Source organism: Lutjanus erythropterus, chromosome 12, assembly GCF_056507025.1.
Source record: "Lutjanus erythropterus isolate fLutEry1 chromosome 12, fLutEry1.hap2, whole genome shotgun sequence".
Lineage (NCBI taxonomy): Eukaryota > Metazoa > Chordata > Actinopteri > Lutjaniformes > Lutjanidae > Lutjanus > Lutjanus erythropterus.
In genome coordinates this window covers 3,077,495-3,092,585 of record NC_139328.1, presented here as the reverse complement: position 1 = coordinate 3,092,585, position 15,091 = coordinate 3,077,495, and the positions used below count along the sequence as shown (strand labels likewise).

At 41.3% G+C, this 15,091-nt stretch overlaps 2 protein-coding genes across 3 annotated transcripts; one reads left to right on the top strand and one right to left on the bottom strand.

The window, feature by feature from the left end:
* Positions 1-42: 42 nt before the first annotated feature.
* Positions 43-6,412, bottom strand: aldh9a1b (aldehyde dehydrogenase 9 family, member A1b). The gene is made up of 12 exons (XM_084732446.1): positions 6,259-6,412; positions 5,821-6,039; positions 4,764-4,909; positions 4,167-4,296; positions 3,290-3,424; positions 2,544-2,740; positions 2,320-2,460; positions 2,057-2,245; positions 1,889-1,976; positions 1,434-1,575; positions 889-1,001; positions 43-618 (listed from the first exon to the last, which is right to left on the bottom strand). Exons 2-12 carry the CDS (start codon positions 5,999-6,001, stop codon positions 524-526), a joined length of 1,557 nt encoding a protein of 518 aa, XP_084588572.1. The 5' UTR covers positions 6,002-6,039; positions 6,259-6,412; the 3' UTR covers positions 43-523.
* Positions 6,413-7,512: 1,100 nt separating this feature from the next.
* Positions 7,513-13,521, top strand: uck2b (uridine-cytidine kinase 2b). Of its 2 annotated transcripts, none has more exons than XM_084732190.1 (7): positions 7,513-7,672; positions 10,276-10,435; positions 11,359-11,455; positions 11,626-11,768; positions 12,011-12,108; positions 12,385-12,433; positions 13,029-13,521. In XM_084732190.1, the coding sequence occupies exons 1-7, from the start codon at positions 7,568-7,570 to the stop codon at positions 13,163-13,165; spliced, it is 789 nt and encodes a 262-aa protein (XP_084588316.1). In that variant the 5' UTR covers positions 7,513-7,567; the 3' UTR covers positions 13,166-13,521. The 2 variants fall into 2 exon arrangements, with proteins under 2 accessions (XP_084588316.1, XP_084588317.1); XM_084732191.1 differs by lacking the exon at positions 7,513-7,672 and adding an exon at positions 9,682-10,120.
* Positions 13,522-15,091: the final 1,570 nt, after the last annotated feature.

Below are 15,091 nucleotides of genomic sequence, written 5' to 3'. Positions count from 1 at the left end.
CATTGTACAAAAGGTGTACACGGAGTGAACAATCTAGATTAATTAAATCAATACAAAGTGCTTCATTTTTTAGTATTTTTCCTGTATAAAAATATATTGACATGTATTGTTTAAGAAATAAAGTTTGACTTGTAAACAACACTGTAAGATGTTATTCTGTACACGGATGACAGAATATATTAAGCAAGAAAACACACAGTGCAAATCATGTATCACAATATTAGACTCGAATCTCATCCTTTAGAAGCTGAAATCATCCAAAGTTCAGTAAAAACTGAGAACAATCTTTAATTTGATCAGTCAGCTAGTTGTTTCTGATTGCCTCAGTGTTACATTTTCTTCACATTCAGAGAATCATCATGGCTCGTTTTCTGGACAGACTTCATTTCCCTTCATCGTGGCTTGTTTCTCATCACTTTGAGCGCCAGCGTTTGATGGTCCTTCCCTGCGTGATGGAGGTGTTCTGGTCCAGATCGTTTGTTTCAGTCTCTGGGTCGGTGTTTACAGCTCCGCCACCTTCCTCTCAGAATAAGCTGTCCACATCTCCCATCTCCACAAACACGGTCTTCAGCTGGGAGTAGTATTCAATCGTCACCTGGCCGTTCTCCCGCCCAATGCCTGGCGAATGCAGAGATTTAAAGTTTACTTTCACTTCAGCTGATCTGACCGGAGAGTATTGAAACTAGGTATTTAAATAGAGAAGTCCTCCAAACAATGATCAGATTAACCACTGATGGTGTTCTGTGTTCTGCTGTATGATTCTGCAAGCGAGCACAATATCACAATTTTCCTTTTTTGCATATTTACTGCAGTCAGACTTGGGTCATTCTTAAAACTTGGCGTAAATTAAGTTTGGCTCCCGGTCTGCGCGGTAACTACAGACTGTACCTGACATTTTGAAGCCTCCAAAGGGCACCTCCACAGGAGTGATGTTGTAGTTGTTGATGAAACAGGAACCAGCCTTGAGGTGCTCCACCACACGATGTGCTCGCCTCACATCCCTGCAGACACACACAAAAAAAACACAATTACCTGTATTTATAACTTTTTGGCCAAAAATAACATTAACACTGACAACAATTAGGCACTAATGTGCTGCCAGCTGCACTGGCCTTTACCGACATATCAATTAATTATTTAACTTTTTTGCTAAATATTACAGGTCATTTTGCTGCTTTCAACCTAAAGGAGCACCTGCCTGTCCAGAAATGAGTACTGCAGTCCAAATAGCGAATTGCAGCCAAAGATGTTATATTAAACAGGTTGAGGTCTTATTTAATATATGATCTATGGTTAAAGCAAGTTGTTTCCCTTCGCCTTCTCCTCCACAGACATGAGGAAGCTCAGGCAGGTGCATCCCTAGTTAAATCACGGTTAAAAAAATCCCATTATTAGCCCATGAGGCTGCCCGTGATGCCTCATCGCCGACCTACCTTGTGAAAACTCCTGCCGCCAGGCCCAGGGTGGTGTCATTGGCTCTCTGCAGCACCTCCTCTTCTGTCTCAAAAGACAACACAGACATGACAGGACCAAAGATCTCCTCCTTCACACAGGTCATCTCATCTGTGCAGTCGCCTGTAGGAAGAAAAAAACAAAGGACACGAGTGTAGCGTCACCAGTGTGACCTCAGAGATTCAAGATGTTTATTGTCCAACCAGTTATACAAGTACAGTGGTGGAAAACTTTGGGATGCTCCGTTAAAAAAAATAACAGTACTTTAAGTAATAAATGACAAAATAATAATAAGAAAAATAAAAATACACAATAGTAGAAGAAAATATTCTGGAAGAAGTCACCTATCTAAACTGTAGTGAGATAGTGATGATAGTGATAGTTTGCCACGCTATAATCAAAAAGTTTAAAAAGTCTTCTGAATGCACCGTCTTACCCAGTACACATGGAGTCATGTAGAATCCACCTCTGAGTTTGGGATCTGATGGGATGAAAGGTTCCCCTCCACACAGCACTGTAGCTCCCTACAAACAGTACAATTTACATCAAGCTCTAAATAGACTGTTTATACAAAGCTAAGTTAAGCTGTTAGGAAAAGTCTTACCTCTTTCTTTGCCTGATCAACAAAGGACAGGACTTTGTCCAGGTGAGGACGGCTGACCAGCGCTCCCATTCGGGTGCTCTCCGCCAGTGGGTCTCCTATCTCGATCGCGCGGGTTCTTTTCACCACCTCTTCAACAAACTCGGGCAGAATATCCCTCTGAACAAACACCCTGGTGCCGTTGCTACAGACCTGTGACACATTTAATCGTATCAAATAACATGTTTACACTGGACAAAGCTGGCATTGTAACAGCATCTGTCTACCTGGCCTTGAGACAGGAAGTTGGCCATGAGAGCTCCCCTCACAGCGTTCTCGATGTCGCTGTCCTGAAAGATGAGCAGAGGAGATTTCCCCCCGAGCTCCAGAGTCACAGGTTTCACCCCCTTGGACGCCATCTCCATAATCTGTGGGTCGATTATCCACATTAGTACAGAAAATACCTGTTACTAATAAAACCAAGACAAGTTCACTTGTAAATATCACTGACCTTCTTTCCTGTGGGCACGCTCCCGGTGAAGGACACCTTGGCGACGTCAGGGTGGTGGCAGAGTAGGCTGCCGGTCTCCTGGCCGCCCTGCACCACATTGAACAGCCCCTCTGGAGCTCCAGCCTCGTCATAGACCTCTGCCAACAGGGCCGCCGTCACAGGTGTCACCGGTGATGGCTTGAACACCATGGAGTTACCTGTTACAGGTGCCAGACAAGAAGAAACAAGTAAGACTCATAGATTATACCTGTCAAATCTGCACGATGTTACAAATTACACATATCTTCTTTATAAATATAAATAGTGATTGACACAGACAGCTGCTGTGATTTTGAGACAAAGTCTAAACTGTGAATGTGAGGACTTGTTGCACCAAAACATTTGTGTAAAGACATGCGTACTCATGACCACTGGGATATGACCAGTTAAATTCACCATGTTGCTGTAGTGCCATCTACAGGTGAAATGCTGTTTAAATTTTCAGGACTAAACGTGTTTAACTGTCATTTAAATTTAATATGCAATATCACAATGTCACAGAAATACAAATCTCGAAGAGTTTGACAACCAAATACAGAAAAATAGTTAACAAATATAAGATGCAAAGTTTTGCGGACTAACGAAATAAACCTGATCTTAAATCAGCCGAGGGTGCATAGATAATGACTGACTTTGCATTTTTGGGTGACAGCTAATAATTTATCTTGACAATATCTTATCTTGACAGCTTCAGAAGTATCCCATACCGCAGGCCAGCGCTGGAGCTGATTTCCAGGCAGCGATCTGAAAAGGATAATTCCAAGCACCGATGCCGACACAGACTCCCAGAGGCTCCCTGCGGGTGTAGGCGAAGGATCCTCCAGGCAGCTGGACATGTTGGCCTTGACAAAGGAAAAGAAGTATAGACAGTAAAACAAAGGGTTAAAAAAATTTGCTTTTTAAGATTTAAGTTTTAAAAAGTGCAGACACCGGAAATCTGAATAATGTATGTCATTTATGCAACATTTTTGCATAAACTTTGTTCTTCTACTAACATGTACAACAGCAATCAAGGTCTAAAATGACTTTTTTTTTCTCACTGTGGCAGGTCACTGAACAATTTCTATCAGCCACTCAATTTTCTTTTGTCTGACACTTCTTAAATTTATGTGGAAAACTTTTGAATTGGAAACCCTGAATTACTGGTCCCTGACAGTAGAAATATGGAACATATCATGTCACCTGAATCCTCATGTATTCTTAAGTGCTGCTTTTTAAGAATAATAATATTTATTAATATAAGAAAAACTTATCTGTCATGATACCTAATTTTTTTACCTGCCACAGACAGTGTTTACCCTGAAGTTAGCAAGGTAGCAGGTGCGAGCTTCATCCCGATAGCAATGTGTGTTAAAGATGAACCATGAAGTCCATTAAATCACATTTTCAATATCATCTCGAAAGGGACTCGTGTGTCATCATATTCCAACTAAATCTTGTAGTTAATAAAAAGCATGAATAACAGTTTATAACACTGACTGAATGTCCTGTGCCTCTATTGGTTATATTATTTGCCTCCAGCCACACCACTCTTTGAAAGAGAGAAAAAATGTAACTAAAGAGAGAGAGACGTACTGTACCAACCTGCCAGGGTGCTGGCCAGTCCTGCATAGTACTCTATACACAGTCTGGCAGAGTCCACATCCAGTCGGGCCTCTGTGATGGTCTTCCCATTGTTGACCACCTCCATTTGAGCTATTTCCTCTCTCCTGCTCTGCACACGAAAGCCAGGATAAGTTAAGATAATTGGAACGTAACATCTAAGATCCATCACTGGATTACAGTACAGGACACTTTACATTGAGTAAAATTAAATTAGAGGTAGAAGCTATTATCCCTGATGTATCACAGCTGTAAACATGCCCCTGTCACTACTTTTCTGAACATGCTGCAGGCATCAAATTCAGAATAAGTGTATATTTTTTTCAGTTTGAACATTACATATCTTGTCTTTGTATTAAACACACTTCATTCTGTTTTCATTTACGTTTCATGCAGCCTCCCAACTTTTTGGCGTTCAGGTTGGGTTTTTTTGGGTTCAGCACGTTGAATGCTTTGAAGAAACCAGGCCAAAGCCTATGATCAAAATCATCTCTGCAACAATTCTTGTGTGGTCTTTGCACCAACAAACATTTTATCGTGAACATACAAATGGACAAAAAACAAAAAAAGAAAACACACCTCTATGATGTGTGCAGCTTCTATCATGACCCTGGCTCTCTCCATCCCAGACATTTTGCTCCAGTGGCCGAAGGCTGACTTGGCAGCCTCCACGGCCTGATCGACCTCCACGGCACCACATGCCTCCAAATGACACAAGACTCGCCCTGCCAAGTGAAGCATATCACAGTGATGACAGCTAAGTACACAAGTTAAATATACAAACAAAGGGTTACATAATTTTTATTTGTCAAGGCCATCTCACTGAGTTTTTTTGTTTACTTAGTACAGGTTCAATGTGCATTATGCCTTACAGTGTCCTTACAGGTGTGCACGACAGTCAGAGCTCCACTTCCGCTTTATTAAATTTGTCAGAAATGTACTGGTGGCGCAGTCAATGAAGATATTATATAAAAGGTTATTCTCTCAGTTAGCTCAACACAGTTATCAAAAACCATGTGCAACAAAAAGTTAAGTATGGTGCAGAAAACAGTCATGTACAGATGGACTCATTGCCACTGCATATTGTTAAAGAGAACACAAAAGCAGTCCAGTGTAAGAAATAAAATGTAAATCTGGGTGAAAGCCCTAGTTACCTCAGTCCACCTGCTTGGTGCAGCAGTGTTCTATGGACTAACAAAATAAACCTGACCTTCAATCGACATGAGGGTGAGTAGATAATGGCTGAATTTTCATTCTGGGGTGGGCTACCCCTTTAAGCGGTCCAAGTTAAAACTAGAAAATAGGACACAAACAGCTTTAAAATACAACTTACTAAGAATTAAGTAACAGACAAGGAACAGGCAAGTGGCCAGGTTTGACTAATGTACTATATGGGTCAGCAGGTAGAGGAATGTGCTGCTGAAAACAACGTGTGCACAGCTGACTGTCCTTGGATAAGGAAATAAAAGAATATAACATGTAGAGCTATAATGCAGAAAGACAACAAGAGAGTGTTAAGAATGTCATGACCTGTTAAAATCACCATATAGACATCTTCACACAGGCAACAGTGACCAAAGTCCAGTTAGGAAACTGTGTCAATAATGTGAAAAGACGGGCAGCTTATGTAAATTACCTGTTGCAGGTTCGTAAACATTTTCCTTGTTGGATTTTTCTCGGCTCGTCCTCCTCTTCCCAGCCCAGAAGTTCAGCGGGGCCGTGATGTCCACTGAGCCCGAGGAGACGCACCGTACCGCCGCAGCGAGCGGAGCAGCAGCGGGCCGCTGCAGGGACGCACCGAGTCTCTGGAGCAGCATAATAAAACTGGCTCTACCGCTCGGAGTTTAGCCAATAACTGTAAAACATACAATACATACTGTAAGTTAACGCCGTACAACACTGACACCTAATAAAGCAAAACCGACAACATTAGAAAACGTCACATAAGTTCCACTCAACTAACTAAACTCACTTCAGCAGTTAGCTGCACCAAGTTTACAAAACGTTGGTTATTTTTCTCTCACTTTATCATGTGTAATGTTTCACCAATGTATTTAGTTCTTGGTAAACTTACGTAGTGGCTCCTTCGCACGTTTTACGCTTTTAATGTTATGAATATGAATAACAGCTCATATAGTGTTCGGTTAACGTAGCATTGCTCTGCCGAGGCTCAACCTGCAGGTCGTGTTTGGAAAGGAACCCTTGATTTTTAACTCTCGCGAGATTTTCACGCATTGTTAATTTATTATACGCGTTGCACAAAATAGACATATTTTATAATTGACAATTTGTAGCTAATGTCTAGGTATGGCTGTGGACAAAAAAACTAATTAATTTCAGGGAAAGATCATGATTTGTTTTTTTTTTAATGGTCACTCTCGCGAGATTTTTTGCGGGTCTGGGGTTCCCTTCTAGACACTACCCAACCTGGAGGCGGGGCTTGAGCGTTAACAGTCATCCAGTCAGTCGAACGTATCAAACGATTGGATATTTTCACTGTCAAACACAAAAAAATCTCATAATCACAAATTAATAGTTTAATTTAAGTCAAACCGGACACGCATTAAGATTAAACTATATCGTAAAACACGTGTGATTTAATGTAAATTAATGTAAATAAAATTGGGAGTGTATTTAGATTGTGAGCAGAAGGTGGCGGTAATGCATCAATAAACTGGATGCTAACCGCCGTAAATTAGGAAGAAGAAGAAGAAGAGGCGCCACTGTGAAACTTAGATCCAGATCCACACTGAGTTAAATCAAATAGGAGCAGCATTTATGTAACAGATTTTCATTTCAAAACAGAGGAAGGATAATTGGGGAATATTAAATTTGCACGGGAGAAATGCTTGCAATACTGTTTCCATCGCAGTGGGTAGAAGAGACAAGAGCAATCATTTGTTCAGATACAAGTTCACTTTTTGTGTTTTACAGAACAGACATTCAGTCAACAGACAAGACATTTTGATATAAATACAACATACAAAATCCAAATCATGGGTCTTACTGGGATATTTTTATAGTTAGTATAAATAGTATAACATTTCTGCAGCTGTGAAGTACCATGGAATAGCCTAAGTTAGTGGGAGGTCAAGAGAAATTCACGAATTAAGAACTCTGATGCTATTTTAGTGTATGGATTTTTAGGATTACTTAATTAACTAGCAGAAAGTAAACAAACAAACAATGGATGGATACATTTATTTGTGCCTTGACAAAAAGAAGTTGTGATCCATATTTATTTCCGGATGGGGGCGGTGATGAGCCTATTCGTTGTTTGCCAACCGCCAATAAACGTCGAAGAAGAAGAAGCGGCGCCGTTGTGGGAGGAGCTTCGCCACAATGATCTTCCAGCACTGCAGCTCAGACAGCACATTGCAAGTATGGCCGGGGACAGTGAGACACATCTAAGGGACCGTGACGAGAACACCAACATTATTCGACAACCTTTTCTCATCGGTGTCTCCGGAGGCACCGCCAGCGGAAAGGTTAGCACCCTCGCTGACTCATTTGTCGGTTTTCGCGAACTGTCATGGTCAGATTTTGAGCTAAATTCACGGCAGATGGTCAGTCGGCAGCCGGCTGCTCGGTGACCGCGTGGCTTCAGCGAAGCAACGTTGAGGCTTGATTGACAGCTCTATCATCTGTTTAACCAGCCAGCTCACAGCTAGCACTAGTTTAGCTAGCTTAGCACGCCTGTTTTACTGGACTTTGAGTTTGTTGAGATGCGCCTTTCTCTTTCCGTACGGGGAAGGCGGTTGTTAGCAGGACCGGCTAACTTTAGTCTACGTGGAGATTGATGTTAGCTCACTTAGCCGCCATGCTAAATTCCATCACACGCTAGCCGGCTGCGCTAGACAATAGCTGGCTGGTGTTAGCTTGCCTCAGGGCTAACGGAGCTGTTTGTAAACATTGAACTCCACTTGTTTCCTGTTTAGAATATCTGTATCCGACTGTAACTGTGTTTTTCTACCAGGAAATTACCCGTTGTATAACGTTAACCGCATTTTTTAGTGACCTGAGGTAACCTCTACCGTTAACCTAGATGTTGGTCCAACGTAACGGATGATAACAGACGCAGGCGCCAGCGGGAAACAACAGATCGAAAGATTTCTTTAAAGCCATCGCGCCCACGTCTCTTTGTTCTATGCGGATACAGTTTCAACAATAAATCGGTTTTGTCCGGGATGAGTAGCTCAACCTTAACAGAAATTATTATTATTGTTATAACTTGCGCGGATGCGTGGGCAGTCACGGTGCTAAACCAGCGGTGGCTCGCCGCCTCTGACCTGCTTCTTGCTCACTGAAATTACACACACACACACACACACACACACACACACACACACCGTGAGTATTTTTAAAGACGTCATTGGATTTCTTTGTTATGAGCCGACTGTAATTTTGCGTCTGAGAGTGGTGCTAGAAACCACACCTGGAAGTTGTACCGAAAATCCGCACAGTGAGAGAAGCACAGCCGAGATGTTCTTTAAAACCAAAGCTCTGAAATCTTTGTTTCACTCTGAGTTTAGGTAGATTACAGAATTAGATATGAAGGCCAAGACTCGCATGACTCCAGTCTGTCCCAGATATCGGCACGTTGACACTGAGCATGTGTTGTTTTCCTTCCTGAAAACCCCTCACAAGGGACTGGACGAAGGCTTGTCTGTACTGTTTTGACGCCAGACTAGACGAGTTTTAATCACTAACTTGGTTGTTCGTGGGGTTGGATCGTGTAATTTTAGCCTCATCCTGTGAAAGCAGCCCCCCCTCCCTTCAGTGCGGCAGCAATGCAGATTGTTCTGTATTTTCATTGGTCAAGTCAAGCATAGATCGGCTTTTCTTGGGAAACTCTATTGATGGGAAAATATTTTAGCAGATACGTTGCAGCATCCATTAAGCCATCAATGATGATGGACTAACATGGCCAAATTAATGTGAATGTCAAATACTGACGTTGGCAGGGCACCAAAGAAAACTGTCTTGAAATTGATGAGAGCCAGAGAATATTATTGGCCTTGGACAGCAATATCTGTATCTGCAAATATGGTGCTTTTTTGTTCTGCACAGCATAATGTTTTTTAATAGGTAGCGTTTGTGTATATTTGATCCTTTTTCTTAATTCAGTTTTTTTTATTTATTAGTGGAGCTCGACCGATGTCATATTTTTGTGGCCGATATAGACATATCATCATATACGTTGCCACTGATTAGATGTGCTAGGTCAATACTGGGCTGACATACCAGTCTGGCCCTAATTTCTAATTATTAAAAATGGCAGTGAAAGTTTAACCGTTAAGTGCACTGATGTCATTTTGGATTTTATATTTATATTGATCGTTTTTTTTACGGCCTGATAATAGTATCGTCTCTAAAAATCCAGTTTCTGTCAGGCTCTAAAAGTGACTTGGAGAATGTTTAGTAGTCCTGCACGTCCCAAAAGCCATTTCAGGCAGGTGATAGACCAATAAAAAGTAGCAATATAGAAAAAAAAAATTCAACTTAATTTTGCTCAAAAGTGCTTTATGAATAACTAAATCAATGGATTTCCTGACAAGACAAGTCGGTTTGTCAGCTTATCATTGAAGTATTTAAAAAAGTTGATAGATTGGCTCATTAAATGTCAAATCCCTGTGTTCGAAGTCATGTCCTTTTGTCTGATATTGTTGCATTCGAGTGCGTTGACACAACCTCCTACCTCCCGAGTGGGGGCGTCCAAATTCATTGTAGCACAGTTTCATGGACACAAAGGCATCAGAGCCTCGGGGCAGCCGGGGAATGCCCAGTCAGCACTGGGTATGAGATTCATTTAGGTGGGGAGGTCAGAGGGGACAAACATGGTGCGCCACCGGGCAGATCACCTATGGGTGTGTGTTCGCTGACTCATACAGAGTGGGGAAATCACCCACCCACCCTGTTTCCTGGCAAATATGACTGTGAGTTTAACACAAATGTCATCTCTGTGCAGTGTGGACTGAACTGAAACCAGTTGTCACTGCAATGTTTTCACTCATATTTTCGCTGCTGTTGCTGCAGTTTTTCATCCCACTGCCTCCCCAGTGACCTCCAGCATTTTCCTCTGTCTCTGCAGTCGTCAGTATGTGAGAAAATCATGGAGCTGCTGGGCCAGAACAAGATCGACCACCACCAGCGGCAGGTGGCGATCCTCAGCCAGGATAGCTTCTACAAGGTGCTGACTCCAGAGCAGAAAGCCAAGGCACTAAAGGGCCAGTTCAATTTTGATCATCCAGGTATGCAGACGCTGAATAGTTGTTGCTACGCCTCGTGTGCCTGCAGCATGTGCTACATGTATCACAGATTTTTTTTTAACGTTCTGAAACCAATGGCCTCATTACAGGAACTTGCTAAAGTCTGAAATCCTTTCTAATCTCAGGTCAGGATTTTTCTTTTTTCTACATGAGGGTAGGAATTTAGCTGTTAAAGAGCTGTCATTACCAAAGAATTTCCTTAGAGTTTCCTGTCCTAAATTCAAAATCACTGCCAAAAAGATACAAGTGCTGAGATGAGATCAGACACAGTTATGAGTTTAAGAATCGCTTCTGTAACAGGAAGATGGGGAAATATCCAATCTTTGAAACTTGAGATAAGACAAGAAGTTAGGAAATGTTTCTGTAATGAGGCCCCTGATACTTAATCTAGAATTTTAAACTTAATCTGCAGGTTTCACATACAATAATTCATGGAATTGATAACATCTGATGCTGCTTTATCACTGCTCAGATTAAAGATCTGAGTCTTGCATAAGTAGCAAAACAGAGCTAGAAGATAGCTGGTGTAATGTGAAAATGTTCAAAACAGAATACAACGTGTTCAGCAGCATGCTTTGCTGCCACGTTGATCATTTTTTCTAGTGTGTTTTTGGCAGAAGCATGGGACTCCATTTTTGGAGTGACTGGCTTTGCCCCCCTCTTGCTCCTGCTTCCTTTCTCGGCTGACTTTAAATCCTCGCAGTCAGCAGGCCTTTCTCAGAAGCAGCTGCTTCAAGGCTCAGAGACTGAAGCCAACACCTGTTACACGGAAGGGATTCCTAGGTTACCAAACATGCGGCGTTAAGGGCCCCACGTGTCGGTGGGCGCACGCCGAGCTGGGGGTAACTGGGTTAAATGATCCCATGAACATGGCAACTGAGCGTTTGCCTTTTTCTTATCCTCAGATGCCTTTGACAATGAGCTGATCATGCAGACACTCAGACAGATCCTGCAGGGGAAGACGGTCCAGATCCCAGTTTATGACTTTGTCACTCATTCCAGGTGAGCACCTCTGTCTGTTTGTGTTCCACAGAATAGATGCTAATCTTAAATGTCAAGTTAAACAGGTTCCTGTGTTTGAGGTATTATGTTGTTATTATAATTATTCTAACAGACCACGTCTGTTAGTCACTGACCACAAGAAGGAAACTCTTCTGTGTGTTTTGTTCCAGGAAAGAGGAGTTTGTTACGGTGTATCCGGCTGATGTTGTCCTGTTCGAGGGCATCCTCATGTTCTACTCACAGGAAATCAGAGACCTGTTCCAGATGAAACTGTTTGTTGACACAGATCCAGACACACGACTCTCACGCCGAGGTGTGTAGGCTGTGACTCGCCTAACTTAAGTGTTCATTAAATTATAATCCAAAAGTGCAGATTATTATAGACACAAGTAGTTTTATTGCAGCAGGAACATTTTTAACACCAGTTTAATTTCTCCCACTGAACACTGGTGCTGAATACTGGTGTGGCTTTTACACAGATGTATTTTGTCATTTTGTTAAATGCCTTGTGTTTAATATTGTCAATCTTGTTGTTTTTTTCCCCCTCTGTTTCAGTTCTAAGAGACATCGGTGAGCGTGGTAGAGAGCTGGAGCAAGTTCTGTCTCAGTACATCACTTTTGTGAAACCGGCCTTTGAGGAGTTCTGTTTACCAGTGAGTGATGCTCCTGATTCAAAAGCATCTGTAACACCGACGGCTGGCATTATCAGACAATATAAATATAGAACAGATATGATATTTTTAATGCACGTCAGCCGATGTCGAACAGAAAGGCCAAAGATGCATTTGGGCCAATCGGAGTATTAAAGCATGGAGCTCATGTTTTACTTTTTTACCTGTAAAATGTTACACCAAATTTTAAGGAAACCTTATTGAAATATTTGTTTGTATTTTGTGTTAATTTGTTGACCTTCTCTTTATTTCCACCAGACAAAGAAGTATGCAGATGTGATTATTCCCCGAGGAGCAGATAACCTTGGTAAGGACAATTATCAGACAGTGCGCAGACGTTTCGTTTGTGTCGGTCAGTGTAGGAATAGTTTCCAAGTTTGGGAGATGCATGAAGTATCGTGACTGTCAGCTGGTTTTGGAGACTGAGACTGAGTTTCACCAACAGAGATTAATTGAAGATCAAGTTCTAGTAAAAACAAGTTTAAAAGAAGTAAATTTAATATAAAATTAAGCAGAGCTCTGTTCCAACATTAAGGCATCAGTATTCAATCGAGACTGTCATAACTGTTTAAATACTCCTTATAGTAGCTTTAAATTGCAGTTCAGAGTTTTGGTGCACCAATAAAATTTAACCTTGGTTTAATGTAAAACTAAACTGAGGCTTAAAGAGGATGAAACTGAAGCTTAATTTTCAGTAATTTTAAAAATCAGTGTGAGTTGCATTGTGGGTAATGTAGGCACCAGATTCTGAAGGAGAGTGTGGGATAAAGACATTAAGCTAACTCTGTTAGTCAGTTTTGATCATTTTTAACAAGAGTCTGACAGTGTTTTAGAAGTACAGTGCTAAATTAGTTAACTTTTTAAACTCTTGATAATCATCTCCGTCTCCTCGTTTCCTGCAGTGGCCATCAACTTGATAGTACAGCACATCCAAGACATTCTCAACGGTGGACTAAGCAAGCGCCACAACGGCTGCATGAACGGCCACAGCACTCCACGTCAGCGGCGGACCTCGGAGTCCAGCAGCCGGCCTCATTGACCTCATCACACCTCTCTTCACAGGGCGGAGAGGGGTGTGGGGGGGTCGCGCTGTAAATAATGCCTGTCGGCATCCCTGTATTTAAGAGAAAAAAGAGATGCAAAAAGAATTGAAATGCCTTTTATTATTATGACTACTCTTGTTATTAGTTACTTTCATTGTAATTGTTGAACTTGAGATTTAGATTTTTTGTCAGAAGAGTAAAAGAAAAAGCTCTTGTTATTCTTGTGATGAGACCATGGGTTAAAATTGACCCCATGCATTTTCCTCCCAGATTGCATTTTGTTTTTTATGTATCCCCCTGCTGCTCCATGGAAAATCATGCCGCTAATGAATAAAAGAGGGGAATCCTTTTACTTTTTTTTATTGTAATGTCTGATAAAACTTGAAACCCCTAATGGCGGGGGGGAGTCTGATAAATGTTTGGGGTGGGTTCCAAACGAGAAGGAGTGCGGATGGGAAGAAGAGTCGGAGAAACCGGGATTGCACTCTGTGTTTGTACTGACAATCTTGGAAGTGTTTTCCTTATTATTTTTTTTCTTCTTCAGTGTTTTAAGTTCCCTCATTGTATTGTGTGGTGTAATGTGTTACACTAGAGGTCTGTTTACTGCACAAAGTGTCCACCACATTGATTCTGTATAATATCTGCAGCAGCAGGAACACACTACATGATTTTTCAGTACTGATTGTCGCATACAGAATAATGTGACCACAAGACAAATGAAGCCAAAGGCTAAAAGGTTCAACTGACACTGTATTAACTCAAACTAGTGTTGTGGCTATTTGTTACATTTTCAAGATGCATGTACCCTGTAACGAATGACCTGTCCATGTATGAATCTTACTCATAGGAAGGAAATCATAAGGTTATTCAAATTTGGATGTATAATTTTCCTATCTTCACCAATTTAGATGGTTTTGCTTGCATCCACATGACTGAATCAGCCCTGGTAAATAAGAAGTATAAAATGTATATTCTCAGGTTGATACCATTGTGATTTAAAATGCCAGAAAAAATGGGTGTCGTAAGGGTGTTCAATGCCACAGCAATATCCGTTTTTCCCAGGTGTGTGGCTATTAACCACCAAGACCCACCACAATGCCTCTGCAAAGTTGCCTCAGGTTAACATGTACAGTAAGTATCCACACTAGAAACCAGTTTCCATTCTAATTTAAGGTTCTATTAAATAAAAAAATACCTGTTGAATCAATTTTGTATTCCATGTGCTGTATTTGTTATGTATAGTGCAATTGAATGAATGATTTGTACCATAAGATTTGTACTGTATGACTGTTGGATTGGATATTGGATGATTTATAACTGAATGACGTCATTTGATTGATGGTCAATAAACTGATGAAGCCGAGTAACCTCCGTCTGAAGAGTGTCATTATTTGTTTATGATATGAACTGTAAAGGCGAACAAAGACGCTTCCTGCAGGGAAATAATGTAATGGGCAGCAAAGTAGGTCACTGTGGTTGTTTTCAGTTTGTCCACTAGAGGGCGTTGTTAGTTATGCTGCCTTCACATGCTGACGGACATGTGATAATTTGGATGCGTGTGCTCGCAGCTGTTTGATTTGGAAGAACCACGGGTGAAGTAACTAGTTATAAATACTCAAGTCACTGTAATTAAGTTTTTTTGAGGGGATACTTTTCACCACTGGGACTAACATTCACAATTATCTGCTCCTGCAATATTTGTTAGATACTAATATGTTGGTAATCAATTATTTAATGGGGGTGGCCCTGTCGTTACTTCAGTGTTTCTATCAGAGTGTAACATCTCTGTAACGATGCGATTTACCCTCTGGAGTCTGTTGTTTAAAGATATTACAAGGAACAAGGAGTACTTTGTTAATTTCTGAGGCGCCTTTGGACAAATGCTGTAGTGTTTCCACCATAATAAACACAAAATATAACGT

Coding starts and splice junctions, on each gene's coding strand:
- aldh9a1b (XM_084732446.1), bottom strand. CDS start 6,001: ATGCTGCTCCAGAGACTCGGTGCGTCCCTGCAGCGGCCCGCTGCTGCT. Junction 4,910..5,820: donor TGTTTACGAACCTGCAACAG/GTAATTTACATA, acceptor TTCACTTGGCAG/GGCGAGTCTTGTGTCATTTG. Junction 619..888: donor TGGAGGCTTCAAAATGTCAG/GTACAGTCTGTA, acceptor TGCATTCGCCAG/GCATTGGGCGGGAGAACGGC.
- uck2b (XM_084732190.1), top strand. CDS start 7,568: ATGGCCGGGGACAGTGAGACACATCTAAGGGACCGTGACGAGAACACC. Junction 7,673..10,275: donor GAGGCACCGCCAGCGGAAAG/GTTAGCACCCTC, acceptor CTGTCTCTGCAG/TCGTCAGTATGTGAGAAAAT. Junction 11,456..11,625: donor GACTTTGTCACTCATTCCAG/GTGAGCACCTCT, acceptor GTTTTGTTCCAG/GAAAGAGGAGTTTGTTACGG.